The sequence below is a fragment of the Diadema setosum genome, chromosome 8 (genome assembly GCF_964275005.1).
Source record: "Diadema setosum chromosome 8, eeDiaSeto1, whole genome shotgun sequence".
Taxonomy (NCBI): Eukaryota; Metazoa; Echinodermata; class Echinoidea; order Diadematoida; family Diadematidae; genus Diadema; species Diadema setosum.
The window spans coordinates 23,171,186-23,191,303 of NC_092692.1; the positions used below are offsets into that span (position 1 = coordinate 23,171,186).

Here is a 20,118-nt window from a genome sequence, read left to right on the forward strand (position 1 = left end):
AATTTTTTGAGGTACTGTTTCTGACATTCATTTGCTCGTATCTCTGTTGTTTAAGCTCAATATTATCCCAAATTCAGATATGTTGTACTGTGAACATTTGCCTTTCAAGTCCATGTCATGGTTTTGAAATTTGATGACGTCATCATACTTTAAATTTCGATTAAAGGTAAAGACTCAAAATCAGACAAGTTTACGTGTTATGTCTATGGGAGGTGATTTTTTTATAAACTATGTATTGACTTGACAATGTTTAAGCACCTTTATCTCAGCTGATTTGGCTCCATTTCCTCTGAAACTTAAGTATGGTGTAGCTCAGACAATAAGCTGCAGTAATCATGCATTTTATTTTTTTAAATCTCCTCATCAGGTTGACAATTTTGCAGCTTAAAACTGAAAATGAGAATGGAATGTTGACGAAACGATTCCTGATTCATCTTTCACATACATAAGTTTACGTTCCTCATATTTTCTCGTCGAGACGTATGGCCGAGTGGTGAAAGGTGACGTCTCAGAGACGTGAGGTTGCACACGTGCGGGTTCGAACCCCACAAGATCGCGAAACAAAATACTTAGCTATTTTACTTTTTTTTTCTTCAATGGTGTATTACACATTCGTCCATGTAGAAATCACGTTCATATATAAATGCACCTATACACACACACACACAATTCAGGGGGGCCCAAACCCCCCAAAATTAAGGAATCTGTAAAAAAATCTTCTCTAGAACCAGAAGAGATAGAGCTAAGTTAATACTATGAGTTAGTACATTGATGACTGTAGTTTCAAGTTTGTTCATGGCGGAATCAGGGGTGCCCCCTTTGGGACCCAGGGGAGGGGGGTGGGGAGGGATCCTAATGGAGCCTAAATTGTACATTTTCATCTTCTTCTTGAGAACCCCATGACCCATTTTCACCAAACTTGGCAGGTAGCATCCCTAGGGGGTTAGGATCTCAATTTATTAAAATGGGCACCATGCCCCACCCAGGGGGCCCCAGGGGGCCCCCGGGGGGGGGGGGTCCCAAACCCCCAAAATGAAGGAATCTTTAAAAATCTTCTCTAGAATCAGAAGTTATAGAGCTAAGATAATGAGTGAGTACATTAATGACTGTAGTTTCAAGTTTGTTCATAGCAGATCCAGGGGTGCCCCTCTTGGGGGCGGGGGGGGGGGGGGGGGGGGGGGCTGGGAAGGTCCAAATGGGGGCCTGAATTGTACATTTTCATCTTCTTCCTGAAAACCTCATGATGGATTTTCGTCAAACTTGGTAGGTAGCATCCCAAGGGGGTTAGGATCTCAATTTATCAAAATGGGCACCATGCCCCAACGAGAGGGCCCCAGGGGGGCCCAATCCCCCCAAGTTAAGGAATCTTAAAAAATTTGGGCCCTTATTGTATATTTTCATCTTCTACTTGAGAATGCCTGGTCAAATTTTAGTAGAGCTGTGAATAATTTAGATTAGTGACTGCGTGAAAGGTGAACTTGCGATACTCAGGTGACCGCTAGACCCGCGGGTCTCTTGTTTAACATTTAAGATTTTGCACTCAGATTTAACCACTATAGTTGTGAGATGTGCAAAACACTTCTTTGGTTAAAGGGGCATTGCAGACGATTCTCATAATTTCACATCATACAGTACATAAATCAACAGCTCCATTGATAGATTTGTGGAATTTATTGTGCTCCTTGAGCAGAGAAATCAAAGTTCTAAAAAAACAAACAAACAAAAACCCAAAACAAATTTTACTTAACAGGGATGATGACATATAGGACCCCGTTTACAGTGAGTGAAAGGGCCAGGCTCGGCCGCGGCCTAGCCCAGCCTTCATTTCACTGTTAATGCGCAAAAGGCCAAATGCAGAACCAAAATCGGCTGCACACTTAGCCAAGCTCTGGAGGTAGTCTCGGCCCCGGCCTTTTCTCACTGTAAACGCAAACTGGGCCAAATGCAGTACCAAATTGTGACCAGCACGCTCCCAATGATAGTCGTTTGTTTACAAACAGTGCGCCACTACCACACTCCACTGTAAATGGACAAAATTGCGGGGGCGAGTACCACAATTGAGGCCAGGCTCAGCGTGGGCTCGGCCTGGGCCCGGCTTAGCCCTGCACTGTAAAGGGGTCTAGGAGCCTCACATAATTTCAGAAATATAGCAATGTAATGCCATCACAATACCACATGCTTACAAGTTTACATGGAATTTATGCATGCTTTCTTCTTTTGTTCTGCTTCCTTGAGCCCCTACTCATGCATTCTTATAGTGAGGCTGCCATCTCATCATCCTCGTTCATTGTGATTTGTTATACAGTTTGAAAACATTCTAATTCCTCATCCCAATCACAATGAATTCTGAAACTCTGTACCCAGTAGTTGTTCATATATGTAAAAAGTCTGAAAATCATCCGGAGGTCTCCTTTAATGGTGAGCAATGCATTACCAGTTCCTCAGTTTTAGGTAGGGGTATCAATCACATTCAATGATAGTTGTAGTTGCATTTGTACTGATGGTGTAGAAACTGACAGCAATTTTTGTTTGTTTGTTTGTTTTTTTCTGCAGGAAAAACTTGAAATGTCCCAGAACAACTACTTACGACAGATTAATGAGCTGCAAGATGAATTAGCACAGATTAAGGCTATCCGTGAGGAGCTTCAGAAGTATATCCGGGAGCTTGAACAAACCAATGATGATTTAGAGAGGTCGAAGAGGTAAGCCAGTAGGTGCTCACTACTAGGAGAAGTTTGAGAAAATATTATGTTATTTCCCTGTTTCACCTTCAGTTACAGGCTCTTTAGTGGAGAAATTACTTGTAAAATTTACTGATATGATCATAGGACTGCGTAGTAGACTGCTTGAAGCAAAATATTGTGCACTACGTGCTCATGATGTACGCTGTGTGACCATACAGTTTCCACAATATTTTCACATTCAGAGCTTGCAACATGCTCAGAATTAAAGGTGTGGACCACCCTGAATCTATTTAAAAGTTATGCATTTTCAAAGTTTGGGTGCAGCCATGGCTGGATGAGAAGACTAATAGTTTGTGACTTGAAAAATGACATCAAAAAAGACATAAAGATAATATAACTGGAATTTCACAAAATTTCATTTTTATGAGAACACATTCCTTTGACATGTTAACCGACATGTTTTAAGAAGAGATCCTGCTTCATTCGTTCAATGCAAAGAGCAGGGTGCACTGATCTCAGTGAAGTGGTCCACTTCAACATCCACCTGGACCCTATGGAAGACCAGCTGGTGCGGCTGAATATGGGCTATCCAGCCATCTTTTTTTGATGTAAAATGAAACAAACAAACAAACAAGATCAATGTAATAGCACACCTTCTTTTTCCTCTTTAGATTTGCATACACTTGAGTTCAAAGTATGAAAAACCCAGTTCTGAACATCTTTGCTAAATACCCTAAAGAAGTAGCCAGTGCCATCTTGTACCCCTTACATTAACTTGATACCCTAAAAGTATAATATTTGCATTATTTGGTCATAAAATCAGAATGGGACCAGAGAAATCCATACATCTTATAAGCTGCAACTATCGGAATAATAGCTTCATTAGGTTTATGTCTTTTTAAGACTTTTTAGCTCACCTGAGCCAAAGGCTCAAGTGTTCAAAGGCTTCTCTTCTTGAGAATGTGTCATTACATTTTTACCAAACTTGGCAGTCATTGCTTGCATGATAGAATATTTGTACACATGGGCATGATAGTCAAAACCGCCAAATTGAGGAATCTTTGAAAATCTTCTTATCTCAAATTGTAAGCGATAAGCTCCAGTAGTTCTACAAGCTTGTATACGTAATTTGATAAGTAACTTGGTAACGAGGTGAACTTGCATGCAATACTCAGGTGAGTGCCAGACCCCCCCCCCCCCCCCCCGTCTCATGTTTTTTAAACAGGCACATACAAATATTACTGTTTACTATCACAGTTTGTCTATGCAACGCGTTAAATTGAATTGTCCACATTATTCCTGGCAGATTTAATTGGAGAATGCATTCGTGAAAGGATATCCGTATTGCTGTTCATATCTATTCTTTTGTGATGATTAGGAACAGCAACTCTCCAGGCAGGAAAAACTGCCAGTGATGCAAAGGCCCAAAGAGTTCTTAACCCATTCCTCACGGGAACCTGGTATACAGTGCTCAGCCGTTAATCGGGAACCGCTTTAGCGGGAACCCCGCTTATGTGCAACAAAACTTGATGCAACAAAATTTTCACGTGTTATTTCCACCGTTTAATCGGAACCATGAACGGCTTTATCAGGACAAATCTGGCTGAAACACTTCCATTGTCTGTGTATTAATGTCTAAAAATGATAAGTAAATCCATTTAAAAAATTGCAGACATAATTTCCTTACCAGAAGGATTATTTTCTCGCTAGTTCCTGATAGATTATGCTGACTGCAGTCTAAACATTTGCCATTAAGTATGAGACATAGCGCAGTAGTGGCGGTCTTATTTAGCGTCATCTTATCGTGCGTCGTCAGTTTCTATTCACTCACTTAAGGCCCGGTCACACCACCAGAACTTTGTTGGAGCGTTCCTGGAGCGGTGCAAAAAATTAATCACCGCTCGTAACCGTTCACCAACGTTTAACAGAAGTTGGCCCCCGTTAAGGCAATGCCGTATACGCTCAGCCACCGCTGATGGTCCCTCCTACCACTCCGAAAGTTTTGAGCTGCACAAAATATTGCGACCAGTGAAGAGCGGGCAATTTTCCGCTCCGGCAAAGTTCACCACCACTCCAACAACGCCCAGTCAAAGTTTGGCACCGCTAGATGCAAGTTTGTGGACGCTTGGGTCCGCTAGGCCAACGCAGAAATCTTGAATGCTGGACCACCCCTGCCTCGCCAGCTTTGCCCGGGTGGTGATTAAAGGTGCATGGTCCCGGTGTTTTAGTCAAATGCGTACGCGGGCGCACGGCGCAAGTTTCCTATAGAGACCTACGCTATCGACTCCTCTTTGGCGCTTACGCTTTGGCCCACTTCCCCGAGTCCGAAGAAGTCCCGATTCACTGTAGTCGGTGGTCGGATCACAGTTTGGCTTATGATTCGGCTGAGGGGAATGACAGCTATTGCAAACTTCTTTTGTGATGTCATAATAACAAGCACATAAGCACGCACCGTGGCATTACGCAGAGAAGACAACGAAGGCAACGTTACTTAGCAACATCTATGCACTTTACTCTTGATGACAGCTCAACTTCGGTAATCTTCGTATCAATACTAACAGTGATCGGCAGTATCATCAACAGCGCCCTCTACACTACCGGGACTATGCCCCTTTAAACATTGCACAAACTTTGGTGGAGCGGTTGTAAGCATTTTACGAGCGGACATGGGATTGCTGGAACGGTGTCGGGCGTTGAAGCAGCGATCCATTGCAGTGATGAACTTTGGTTTGGCGTTGGTATGGAGGTGTCATAGCGGGATCAGAATTTGGCTATAAATACAGGGAGAAATGGACCAGGAGCCCATTTGGAATCGAGCTGCCGTTGAGTGCAGACCTCATTTATATCGAATTTGCTCAAAGTTACAGTAAAACTGTACTACCATGAATGCTGAGAGACTTGCTATGATTGGTGCACTAGTCCAGCAGCAGAATCAGAACCTCCTCAGATTGCAACAAGCTGTTGCTCAGTAATGATCTTCTTGGAGGCTGCTGCCTTTCCTTCTCCAGCCTTCCTCTTCTTTTGTCCACGTGGCATGATGAACTTCAACTATCGACTTCTATAAAAAATCTATTAGAACTTCTATCAAAGCGATCCGTTCAGCTCCGTAGTCAAAAGCGGTATGCCGCTGAACCAACTTTAAACTCCCGCCAAGCCAACGCCCGCATGCGCAGAACACCACTCTATCAACACTCCCGTCACTGCTAAACCAACGCTCGCTACCGTTAAACCAACGCTAAAGCAACACCGGCTTCAGCGGTGCACCGCTAAGGTAACACCCGTGTTTTCGATTTTTTTCCCCATTTTGTGCGCGGTGATGAGCGTTGTCGAAATTCGGCTCCCTCTCCCTACCGTTCAAGGAACGCTCCAACAAAGTTCAGGCGGTGTGACCGGGCCTTTACACTGTAATCGAGTCCACTGATTTCACCAGCCAGCCAGCTACACATGTAGCTGAGAGACTGTGCTCTCTTCCCACTTTTAGCTCCCTGCATGCTGCATATATTATCATGCTCTCACCAACTCATGTGTGACTGTGTGTTTGTTTGTTCATTTTCCATCTGAGAAGATGGCTGGATAGCCCATATTCAGCTACGTTAAGCTGGTCTTCCATGGGGTCCAGTTGGATGTGAGGTGGGACCACTTCACCGGGTTAAACACCCTGCTCTTTGCGATGAATGAATGAAGCGGGATCTTTTACGTGCATGAGTTGTTACTCTCTCATACACGGGACCTCCATTTTATGTCCTATCCGAGGGACAGAGTGTTTTGCCTCTTGCTAGAGGGGACGGTATGCTTACACACAACATTGCTCAGTCCAGACTCGGGTTCGAACCCGGGCCGCGTGATCGTGAGGTAGACGCACTACCGACTGAGCCAACTCACCGCCCCTGTGTGTGTGCCACACCAACACATGCACTGCGTGAAACTTCATCTTTGAGATTACACATAGTCGTCCACTGTATGCAGGTCTGCTTCTAATCGCCCCTTTCCCAGGGCCCCATCCCTGCAATCTTCAAGCGCGCATACGCAAAGTCCTTTCTACCACTGTGTTAGCCTGACCAGGCGGCTGGCATGCTTGTTGGGTGTCAGACTGTCAGTTTCCCCTCTATCTACCATCATTTTCTTTTTCTTATTCTTCACCTTACATGAAACACCTGCATGGCTGCTAGCAAGTGGTTAGTTGTTTAATCGCCGAAAGTATTTTTTGTTTTTCTCTGTCATTCATGAGATCGGGCCAGGGAGAGGGATATCAAAAGAAGGAAGTCTGTTTGGGCCAAGTTGTCTCTTGCACCATACCATCAAATTGTCATTACGATCGCTATAATCATTCTGTTTTTCTTAAGTTCCAAAGTCGGGTTGCGTCTTATACACGTGTGCATCTAAACACGGATCTTACCGGTATGTATTTTCAAGTACTCTAAAAGAGGGTTATTTTGTAAATAAAATGAATGGATGTTTGTTCCGATAATGCATTTGCCAAAATTATGAGACTGCCATGCTGTGTCCATTCTTATCACCGTTTTGGGTCTGCGTGTCATAGCGTGCGGGTATTTGATGCTGTGGTTGTCGTCGGGTGTGACGACTGTGCATGGTTTAATGTGATGCCCACATACTTGGCTTCAAGTTGTGTGGTTTGCATGGGCCAATACCGGCCATACTTAAGCGGGAGCACCACTTAAACAGGAGAAAAACTTGTCTCCCGACCCCTTGCGATTAAGTGGTGAGCACTATACCAGGCTCCATGGGAGCAACTGATATACTGGAACCTGGTATATACCTGGTTCCCAAGATGAAGACAAGTGTGCCTGCTTGTGTGGCCTAAATTCATTCTTCTTTGTGGTGTAATGCCCAGAAAAATGGGTTCGATAAAAAGATCTACAGGAGTTTATTTTATCAGCATATGTTCTCTTTCTGTTGAAAAATGCATATATTACAGTATGATTTACTTTTTTTATGCCTCCGCCACGAAGTGGTGCCGGAGGCATTATGTTTTCGGGTCATGAGGTCAAAGGTCAAAAGGTCAGGGTCAAATACATAAAATTTCACTATTTCCACCATATCTATTTAATGCCTGAAGAGATTTTCTTGAAACTTAGTGTATACATGTATTACCCGATTAAGATTCTCTGGTGAAAGTTTGGGTCATGAGGTCAGAGGTCAAAGGTCAAAAGGTCAAGTAAAAATATTAAAACTTCTTTTTTTTCTCCGTACCTTGGAAAATTGTTCAAGGTATCTTCATGGAACATAGTATATACATGTACTGACTGGAAGTGATTATCTAGAGAATGTAGGGTTCATGGGGTCAAAGGTCAGGGGTCAAAGGTCAAGTGCAAGACTTCAAAATGTTACTATTACCCTCATATTTATGCAATGCCAGCAGGGTTATTTTTTTACACTTGGTGTATGCGTGTGTAACCAGGGCTGCACACTGGCGCCGGTCCGACGGTCAAAGACCGGCAAAAGTCACTGTCGGACCGGTAACTTTTTAGGAAATCCACAAGTTACCGGTCCGACATGACCAGTAAAAAAAAAAAAACAAACATTGGTGGGGTCAGTAGAAAGAAAAAGAGCAGCCCCGATCAGGGTGAAACAGAATGCAAGATATCGCACTGTTCAACAAGTTTTACGCAAGTTTTCGTTTATGTCTACCGGTGCAATTTGTACAGTAGACGGGATTAGTTTTGAGCACTATAAAGCAGTCGACCAGTTATCGGAGTCGCGCTAGCTTGCGCATTTGGCGATGCTCACGCACTGCATGCAATGCAATACATGTACATGCAAAGCATGTACAGTGTAACTGCTTTTCGATTGCTTGCGATCGGCGGTCATGCCAGACAAGAAACATTGATAGAAGCGCACGCATTTCTGGGTCATTTTACTCATGATTTTTAACGCAAGATCGATCCGATCCCGGCTTCGCTGCAGCGTGGCAGTTATGTTAGAACTAATATACTAGCGTCGATTTTTAGAAAAAGTAAAAACACATTCGATATTCAGCGATACAGTAAATGGATCTGATTGCGTTCATTTTCATTTTACACAGTCATTTCACAAATGAATATTTTCATTCGCTCAGAATGGTCTCATAATGAAGATAGGTGCAAAAAGGATCACGAAATCGGCCCTTCCGTGAACTTTTTAAGAACGCATGCACAAAATGTGAAGAGATAATACTAGGGAGAAAAAAAAAATCATGAAATCATGGCAGTCCCGCTTACACATTTGAGGTAGAAATCGTCCCAAAAAGGATCATGAATTCGACCGGCCGCGTCGTATCTTTCAAAAGCTTATGATGTACGAAATGCGAAGAGATTATAGAGGAGAAAAAAAATAAAGGAAACAGTCTGGTGAGTGCATCATAAAAGATTAAAGCCGAATAACAATTCATGAAATCAACGCAATCCCGTTGAAATTTGAGGAAATAATAGGCGCAAAAAGGATCTTGAATTCAGTCCTGCATGCCGTGTTGTTCATCAAAAACGCATGCACGAATGCGACGAGATTGTCGGGAGAAAAATAAAAAACACATGTCTACCCTTTTGGTGCGTGCATTACAAAAGATTACATCCGAAGTAATTCATGAAATCGCCACAATCCCGCTGATATTTGCAGGTAGAAATAGGCGCAAAAAGGATCGTGAATTCGGCCGTGTCGTATACCTTTTAAGAACGCATGTACGAAATGGGAAAAGATTAGCGGGAGAAAAATAAAGGACACATTTTCACCCCTTTTGGCGATTGCATCATAATATATTACAGCCGAATAGTAATTCATGAAAATTTGGCAATCCCGTTTGAATTTGAGTAAACAATAATAGGCGCAAAAAGAATATCGAATTCGGCCCTGCATGCAATGTATAATTTTGAAAACGCATGCACAAATGCGAAGAAATTATCAAGAGAAAAATAAAGAACGCTTCTGGTGAATGTATCACAAAAGATAACAGCCGAAATAATTAATGACATATCGCAATCCCGCTGATATTTGATGTAGAAATACCGGCGCTAAAAGGATCGTGAATTCGGCCGTGACGTATAGGCATGTACGCAATGCGAAGTGATTATTGGGTGAAAAATACAGGACACATTATCAACCCCTTTTGGCCCGTGTATCATAAAGATTAGAGCCGAATAATAATTCATAAAATCATCGCGATCCCGTTGAAGTTTGAGGAAACGATAGGCGCAAAAGAATCATGATTTTTGGCCGTGTCGTGTATCTTTTAAGAACACATTTACGAAATGCGAAGAGTTTATCGGGGAAAAATAAAGGACACATTTTCAACCCATTTTGGCGCGTGTATCATAAAAGATTGCATCCGAAGATATACATGTAATCATCGCAATCCCGCTGATATTTGAGGTAGAAATAGGCTCAAAAAGGATCGTGAATTCGGCCGTGTCGTATACCTTTCAAGAACGCATGTACGGAATGCGAAGAGATTATGGGGAGAAAAATAAAGAACGCATTTTCAACCATTCTAGTTGGTGCGCGCATCACAAAAGATTACATCTGAAGTAATTCATGAAATTGCCACAATTCGGTTGATATTCAGTGTAGAAATAGGCGATAAAAGGATCGTGAATTCAGCCGTGTCGTATACGCAAGTACGAAATGCGAAGAGATTATTGGGAGAAAAAAAGGACACATTTTCAACCCCTTTTGGCCCGTGCATCATAAAGATTACAGCCGAATAATAATTCATGAAATCATCGCAATCCCGTTGAAGTTTGAGGAAACAATAGGCGCAAAAAGAATCATGATTTTTGGCCGTGTCGTATATCTTTTAAGAACGCATTTACGAAATGCGAAGAGTTTGTCCGCGAAAAATAAAGGACACATTTTCAACCCATTTTGGCGCGTTATCATAAAAGATTACAGCCGAAGTTATTCATAAAATCATCGCAATCCCACTGATATTTGAGGTAGAAATAGGCGCAAAGAGGATCGTGAATTCCGCCGTGTCGTATACCTTTCAAGAACGCATGTACGGAATGCGAAGAGATTATGGGGAGAAAAATAAAGATCGCATTTTCAACCATTCTAGCCGGTGCGTGCATCACAAAAAGTTATATCCGAAGTAATTCATGAAATCGCCACAATTCCGCTGATATTTGAGGTAGAAATAGGCGCAAAAAGTATCATGAATTCGGCTGTGTGGAACATCTTTAAGAACGCACTTACGAAATTCGAAGAGTTTATCGGGAAAAAGTAAAGGACACATTTTCAACCCATTTTGGCGCGTGCATCATAAAAGATTACAGCCGAAGTAATTTATGAAATCGTCACAAACCCGCTGATTATTTGAGGTAGAAATAGGCGCAAAAAGTATCATGAATTCGGCCATGGTGCATCAAAGAACGCACTTACGAAATGCGAAGAGTTTATCGGGAAAAAATAAAGGACACATTTTCAACCTCTTTTGGCGCTTGCATCAGAAAATATCACAGCCGAAGTAATTTATGAAATCGTCACAATCCCGCTAATATTTGTGGTGGAATTAGGCGCAAAAAGTATCATGAATTCGGCCATGTGGTGCATCTTTTTAAGAACGCACTTACGAAATTCGAAGAGTTTATCGGGAAAAAATAAAGGACACATGTTCAACCCATTTTGGCCCGTTATGATAAAAGATTACAGCCGAAGTTATTTATGAAATCGTCACAATCCCGCTGATTATAATTATGAGGTAGAAATAGGCGCAAAAAGTATCATGAATTCGGCCATGTGGTGCATCTTTTTAAGAACGCACTTACGAAATTCGAAGAGTTTATCGGGAAAAAATAAAGGACACATTTTCAACCTCTTTTGGCGCTTGCATCAGAAAATATTACAGCCGAAGTAATTTATGAAATCGTCACAATCCCGCTAATATTTGAGGTGGAAATAGGCGCAAAAAGTATCATGAATTCGGCCATGTGGTGCATCTTTTTAAGAACGCACTTACGAAATTCGAAGAGTTTATCGGGAAAAAATAAAAGACACATCTTCAACCCATTTTGGCCCGTTATCATAAAATATTACAGCCGAAGTAATTTATGAAATCGTCACAATCCCGCTGATTATTTGAGGTAGAAATAGGCGCACAAAGTATCATGAATTCGGCCATGTGGTGCATCTTTTTAAGAACGCACTTACGAAATTCGAAGAGTTTATCGGGAAAAAATAAAGAACACATTTTCAACCTCTTTTGGCGCTTGCATCAGAAAATATTAAAGCCGAAGTAATTTATGAAATCGTCACAATCCCGCTAATATTTGAGGTGGAAATAGGCGCAAAAAGTATCATGAATTCGGCCATGTGGTGCATCTTTTTAAGAACGCACTTACGAAATTCGAAGAGTTTATCGGGAAAAAATGAAGGACACATTTTCAACCCATTTTGGCGCGTTATCATAAAAGATTGCAGCCGAAGTAATTTACGAAATCGTCACAATCCCGCTAATATTTGAGGTGGAAATGGGCGCAAAAAGGATTGCAAATTCGGCCCTGCATGTCGTGTGCCTTTCAAGAACGCATGCACAAATGCGAATAGATTATCGGGAGAAAAATAAAGAACTCCTTGGAGCGCGTACATCAGAAAATTTCACAGCTAAAATAATTCATTAAATCGTCGCAATCCAACCGACCACCAAGAGCAGGTTACGCAGCAAGTTCGTGCGCCGATATTTAGAAAAAGTCACAAACGCATTTGATACAATCTAATTTTGTTCATTATCATTTTACACTGTAATTCACAAACAAACATTCTAGTTTTTCCTATCTTTTTTTTATTTCTTGTGCAATAGATAATGCAAGTTAAAAAAAATATATTAATCTGTAAAATGTACATGGGTGAGGGGGGGGGGGGTACGTCCATAAAAAACAAGAAAATAAGTTTATTTTTTAGGTTGTCGTTGTTGACCGGTAAATTTTCTGTTCAGACCGGTAAAAAATATTAAAACGGGGCATTTACCGGTCTGACAGAGACAGGTTGGACCGGCAGAAAAAATGGGTTAGTGTGCAGCCCTGGTGTAACCTAATAGAAATTCTCTGGAAAGTTTTTTTTTTCTCTTTTTGCCTCAAAGGTCAAAAGGTCAAAGATCAAGTGAAAGTGCTGAACTAACTTTTTCCTCCATATCTCGGAAGTGGCTCAAGTTACCTTGAAACTTAGTACATATTATGCATGTTCTACCTGAAAGTAATTATTTTATGAATTTTAGGGTCAAGGGCCAGATGAAAATGGTAACAATTTACTATTCAATTCAGAAATTGCACTTTTTCTCCACACCTGTACCTTGAAAATTACTCAATGCCTAAATGTATGAATGGGTCAAAGTCAAGTTAAAGTCCTTAAATCCCTAGATACATGCTCTCCTATTCATCCAATTAAACCTACGTCAAGGAAGGTGAACATTCAACACATTTGTGACAAACTTGTCATTCCAATATTTTGCCAATTTTGTGAAAATGTAATCACACAGTGTCCACATGTACTATCTAGACCTATTGGGAAAATCATGCATCATGGCGGAGGCATAATTTCTAGTTCTGATGTAGTTTGCGTTTGTTCTGCTATAAATCCTGTAAGTACATGTACAAAAGAGAAAGAAAAGAAAAAAAACAAAAGAGTTTGTGAGCCCATCAGCACACGCTCTATTCATACCTGGCACCCAATCAATATTTTCATTGTTCGATGGTACATGTAGTTGACCGTGGAACAGGGGTACATGTACCGCTTGACTGCTTTCGCACAGGTGGATTACCAACCTGTCTGTTTTCTGTCGACGGGCAAAAAGAATCTCATTTGGGGGCATTTAAGGCACTCAGAGAATTGCAGAAGGAATGGGTTACATATGGGGAGATCAAAAAATTGTTTTATTTTTCTGTAAGTGCAGTCTTTGATTACACTGTACAAATGAATCGGGCGTATTGAAGTCCTACATTCAAGAGCTAAAACAAACAAATAGGGAAATGAAAATCCACTGAAAAGATGTTGACACTGTAATGTATATTCCAAGTTCATGTTTGGCTGAGTTTTGAGAAGAAATTCTACACTTTGAAAGTTTTCCTCGCATGAGATCAGGAATGAGATCAGTGAACGAACTACTCATACAACAGTGTGTGTGCTGTAGAACATGTACTGAGCTGCACTAAGTGGATGTGAAAGTGAGGCAAGAATGTTAGGAATGCACCACATACAGTAGGCTGCTGATTCTTGGGGCGAAATTAGCTTTTATTGAAGCACTTCTAGTATTTATATTTGTATAATAATTCGGATTCTTCATATAATCGCAAATAAAAATACTTTATATATTCATTATATATTTTTGAAGTGTAATACAAAATATTTTGGGGGTTTTCAGTCCAAGGAATCTTCTTAGTTTAAATAGAAAAAATGTATGATATGCAGAGTTCTTGACTCGAGTCTAAATTCCATGCACCTTCTTGTAGTTACCCCACAGTTGCCCATGGATATGATGCATCTCTTAGTAATCGGCTGTTATGGAGTCATACTACCGTACAGCTATAATCTTACCCATAAAAAAAAGAAAAAAATTCAAACATTATCAAATGGTGTGTCGGTTCTTGTCAGAATTCCCTATCAATGTCACATGTTGCCACGATAGTTTTCAGATTTCACTTGCTTCATTATCAAAGCTGTTGTACATTTGAAAGAGCTGCTTTATAAGAAATCACCTTTGATTTATGATTTTTACAAACAAGAATTTTCATAGCTTACCTACTTTTGTGCCTCTGCCATGAAGTGGTGCCGGAGGCATTATGTTTTCGAGTTTTCTGTCCTTCCGACCGTCCTTTCGTCCGTCCTTCCGTCCGTCCGTAATGAATTTTATGGACAGCGTAACTAAAAAACCTTTTGCGGTATCCTAATGGAACTTGGCATGTATGTGTATTAGGGGGTGAAGTTGTGCCTATCCACTTTTGGGTGCACATGCTCAAGGCCAAAATGTCAAGTACAAATGTTCAAATTTCAACTTTTTATTCAAAGGTCAGGGGTAACACTTCAACATGAATTTCAAAATTCATGCAATGCCTGCAGGATTTTTTTTTTTTTTCCGGTTGTATGCGTGTATAACCCAATAGAGATTGTCTGGAAAGTTGTTGTTGTTTTTTTTCCCTAAAAGTTCAGAGGTCAAAAGGTCAAAGATCAAGTGAAAGTGCTGAACTTTACTTCTTCGTCCATATCTCGGAATAGGCTCAAGTTATCTTGAAACTTAGTACATATTTCTGCCTGACAATGATTCTTTTATGAATTGTAGTGTCAAAGGCCAAGAGTCAAAGGCCAGATGAAAATGGTAACAGTTTACTATTCCATACAGAAATTGCACTTTTTCTCCATACCTTGAAAATAACTCAATGCATAAACTCATGAAAGGGTCAAAGTCAAGTAAAAGTCCTAAAATCCCCAATAGTACATGCTCTCCCATTCATCCAATTAAACCTAGGTTCAAGGAAGGTGAACATTCAGCACGTTTGTGACAAACATGTCATTTTAAGATTTTACCAATTTTGTGAAAATGTAATCACACTTTGTCCACATGTACTATAGACCTATTAGGAGAATCATGCATTATGGCGGAGGCATACCAGTCGCCATAGCGACATTTCTAGTTTTTTTTATTAGTTTAATGTCATAATATTTCATGATGGTATGTGTTCTGTCTTTACATGGCAGGATGGGATTGTTTTTTTTTTTTTTTTTCCATCCAGGGTCAAAGAAGAAAGTGACCTGAAGGAAATGAAAAGGATAGAATGAAACACCTGCTCAGCAGTCTTTTTTTTAGCTCACCTGAGCCTTCGGCTCAGGTGAGCTATTGCGATGCCATCGCTCTTCGTGCGGCATCCATCGTGCGTCGTCCGTTGTGCGTCGTGTGGAAACTTTTTACATTTTCATCTTCTTCTTGAGAACCCCATGACCCATGACAAATTTTTACCAAACTTGGCAGGTAGCATCCCTAGGGGAATAGGATCTCAATTTGTTCAAGTGGGCACCATACCCCACCTGGGGGCCCCAGAGGGGCCCAAACTCCCATAATTAAGGAATTTTAAAAAATCTTCTTCTCTAGAACCAGAAGTGATAGAGCTGAGTTAATACTATGAGTTAGTACATTGATGACTGTAGTTTCAAGTTTGTTCATGGCAGAATTAGGGGTGCCCCCCCCCCCTTCCCCCCCCCCCCCATGGGACCCAGGGGAGGGGGGTTTGGAGGGGTCCTAATGGGGCCCAAATTGTACATTTTCATCTTTATCTTGAAAATGCCTTGATGAATTTTCACCAAACTTGGCAGGTAGCATCCCTCAGGGGAAAAAATTTTATTCCTGTCAAATGGGCACCATGCCCAAACTGGGGGCCCCCAGGGGGCCTAAATTGGGACCTAAATTGTGAATTTTCATCTTTTTCTTGAGAACCCCATGATGAATTTTCACCAAACTTGGCATGTAGCATCCCTAGGGGGATAGAATCTCAATTCCATTAAGTGGGCACCATGCCCCACCTGGGGGGCCCCCAGGGGTCCCCCTCCCCCATAAGAGATCTTTACAGATTTTCTCTAGAACCAGAAATGATTGAGCTAAGTTAATACAATGAATCAGTATATTGATGACTTTTGTTTCAAGTTTGTTCATGGCAGAATCAGGGGTGTCCTCCCACCCCCCCCCCCCCCCCTTGGGACCCGGGGAATTGGGTTGGGATGAGTCCAAATGGTGATGTAAATTGTGCATGTTCATAATCATTGAAAACCCCTTGATGAATATTCACCAAACTTGACAGGTAGCATGCCAGCTCTCAAAGCCACCCTCCACCACAAGTTTCCAATGTTCTCAGGTAAGAGTCTGCAAGAACGCATGGAAGGTGAACTCCAGCTCTCAAAGCTGCCCTCCACCACAAGTTTCCAATGTTCTCAGGTAATAAGAGTCTGCAAGAATGCATGAAAGGTGAACTTGCGATACTCAGGTGAGCGCGAGACCCCCCGGGTCTCTTGTTTATTGTTTATAACACAATCAATAGTGAACACAATACATCAGAAATTCAGTACAGTTCTGAATAATTTATTAGCGGAAAAATGAGCAAAGAAAATGGGATTTCATAGACTTCTACATAGAAACTAAGTTAGCATTACAGACTGGATCTGATGCAAACTACATTGTCTAGGCGTAGCTTTTGGTTGAGTTTCTTCAGAGACGTGAATATTGGTAGCAATAAACCCGAGTGAACAAGCGAAAGGAAAAAATTAAATGCAAAAAATAAAAAATAAAATACAGGTCTCTAGACCACTCCTGTGCACGAGCGAGCGTCAGCCCCCGTGTCAGTGACTCAGTGTCACTCTCGTCATATAGATAAGGCCTAACATGTTAGTTTCTAGCAATCTAGGCTACTTGTGTCATACTCGCCATCATCAACGTCATGGTCACACGAAATAAATTGCATCATCATAAGAGTTCATACATCAACACCACCAGACTCATTATCATCATCACTATCATTCCAGCCAATCTCATCCACCACAAAACCCTCAAAATCACTCCCATCATAGTCACTCTCACAACAGCAAAGGATTCAGACATCGCAGACCTAGTAGACCTCTTAACGAAAAAATGAAATGGAGATGGAAAACTATGATCAATACACAAAGACAATCGACGATGGCATTTTACTGTAGAAAAAAAAGTTTAATGTTTCCAGGTTAGCGTGCCTGGTCAGTGACGGGGCATTAATCTGCACAGAGAGAGACCGTTCTGAAGCAAATAATTTTCACACAACAGTAGATATATAATGTACTCTTAAATGAATCCCACAAGGATTGGAACAATCATCCCTCAGCATTCCCACTGACTTCCTCTGATCGGTTACTAGCCATCCCCTTTAATCCTCACCTCGACCAGAACTGTACACACCCAAAATGCAAACAATCGTTATAATAAAAATGTTACCAGACTAAACCATATACAGTTATGGTTTATTGAGAAAAATATAGATCTCCTTACATTTAGCCTTTATCACTAAAATTTTATATGAGATGCTTTGTGATACAACAGACCTACACATATGCATCAAATGTCATATCTCGAAAATTTTTTAGATCACTGTTCCCAAAGGTAAACAGGACCTTTAAGACCACGATTTCAATCGTGGCACCAATCGTGATAGTGGGAACCCCGCTTAAAGAAAAAAAAAAACGAAGAGCTGATTATGTATGCAGTCTCTTCGGATAAAAAAAACTTGACCCCCCCCCCCCCCCACACACACACACATAATGTGAGTATTTCCACAAAAACAGGTGCCAGACCCCAGGTGCCACACAAAAGAATGCGTGCACTTGAATTCCTTCTAGTAATGAACAGTGTATGAATAGCCTGGAAATATCTATCGAACATCTATCAGCTTGTAATTAGCAAAGATCATGATTCTAAACAACTCATCATGATTCTGTATAGCCTTTCTTTTGGCCCGTAGTAGACAACAGTCGATTATAATGTACTTGAGTACTCATATTTTTAATGCTCACAGAACTATAAAAGGGATTGATTAATCACTCAATCAAAAATGGAATCAAAGAAATATTACTAGTATGAAGGGTCTCGTATGCCGAGATAAATTCACTACGAGAATGTTATGCAGCCGCATGCTTATTGAGAGCTACCCGGTTAGACAGCAAAATCATGACAGTTTCACGCCCATCAAAACTGCGTATCCCTTTTCAAAGTTTGAAGGAACTTTACCTGTGAACTGTGAATTTCCACTAGATTTTACTTAGATAATATGGCTGTCAAATTTCGTTTGTTTTTTTGTCGGGCCCACCGGAGGTGCAAGGAGACTAAGGGATCGCCTACGGTATCTGTCCGTCCGTTGTCCGTCCGTAACGCTACAAAAACTTGAATAACTCTCTACTGAGGACTTCAATCTCAATCAAACTTGGAGGGAAGAGTGGTTATACAAAATTACAGATTTTGTTAAGACATGAAAATCATCTCATGGTCAAAGGTCACAGACAGGGGTCAATGAACTTTATGGCCCAATGTTAAGTTTTTACAGCGCGTTTCGATTATGGCTCATAACTTTTGATGTGTATGTCCGTTTGTGACCAAACTTGGATGGTAGATGTCCCTTGGGGAGTTGAAGTTCATCACAAGGTCAAAGGTCACAGACGGGTCAACAAACTTTTAGGGTCCAATGTTAAGTTTTTGTTGGGTTTTTTTTTTGGTTTTTTTTTTTGTTTGTTTGTTTTTTTAGTTTTTACTTGGACCCCATGGAAGAACAGATCTATCATGTTGATAGATCTGAAATGGGCTATCCACTGTTACATGTTATCATCATTGTCACATGTCAACTTGTTTTCATTGTATTTTGATACTTCAATCTTGATTCATGTTTTAATTATGTCATGTTCAACACTGTTTATCTTGTATATGATTTTATTGTTTCGGAAATAAAAACAAACAAACAAACGGCGCGTTTCGATTATGGCTCATAACTTTTGATCCCTCTGTACATCCCTATGTCCGTTTGTGACCAAACTTGGCTGGTAGATGTCCCTTAGGGGAGTTCAAGGTCACCACAAGGACAAAGGTCACAGACAGGGGTTAACAAATGTTTAGGGCCCAATATTAAGTTTTTATGGCTCGTTTCGATTATGGCTCATAACTTTTGATCCCCATATCAGTTTGTGACCAAACTTGGTTGGTAAAAGTCCCTTGGGGGGTTGAAGGTCACCACAAGGTCAAAGGTCATAGGCGGGGGCAATGATCTTCTGGGAGTTGGAAAAACATTAATTTCTTCTATGCGAATGGGTGAGACACATTTTGCCACTTGCCTTGTTTCTTTCTTCATTTTTATTTTTATTTCTTTGCTTGTAAAAGACTTCATGATTTCTTCGTATCAATCAAATGTAAACTGTTTACAGTAACCAAGCAATTGAGCACAGGTAGGTGCATTCGATCCATTGAACTTGCAGTAACCTCAAACAAGCCATGTCGAAGCACATGGCGCATTCCTTTGAATTTGAGTGAAACCATGTGTTTCGTACATCGGCACATCCACACAAAGTGTGGCATTTAGCGATCATGTAATGATGAAATGAAATGGTGATTTTTAAAATTCAATAAAATGAAAAAGCTTGAAAACAACGCATGACTATGTTTTATAGTAAACAATAATTAAAAACACCCAACAAAGTTTTGCATTCACTCACACAAAAGCTCGCTCAAGAAGATCAAAGTGTTCCCCCCCCCCCCCCCCCCGGGAGCTTTTGGAGGTACATGCACTAGTACATGTTTATTGCATGTATGGTAATAACATAAGCAATCAATGAACGCTGAACATCGCATAGTTCGAAATCTTTATTCTGAGGGCAAAATACAAATTTTGGAGCTGCTGAGTATGTCCCTATTAGTTTGTGCTTACGAGCACATAATTCTACAAGGAATTCAAAATTTATG

At 40.9% G+C, this 20,118-nt stretch overlaps 1 protein-coding gene across 1 annotated transcript in view; it reads left to right on the forward strand.

Annotated features, from left to right (window-relative positions):
* The window catches only part of LOC140232380 (nuclear distribution protein nudE-like 1-A), a 225,960-nt gene that overhangs the window by 50,351 nt on the left and 155,491 nt on the right, over positions 1-20,118 (forward strand). Inside the window, exon 3 of the mRNA XM_072312507.1 lies at positions 2,554-2,702. Coding sequence (XP_072168608.1) covers positions 2,554-2,702 — 149 coding nt within the window. The remainder of the gene's footprint in view (positions 1-2,553; positions 2,703-20,118) is intronic.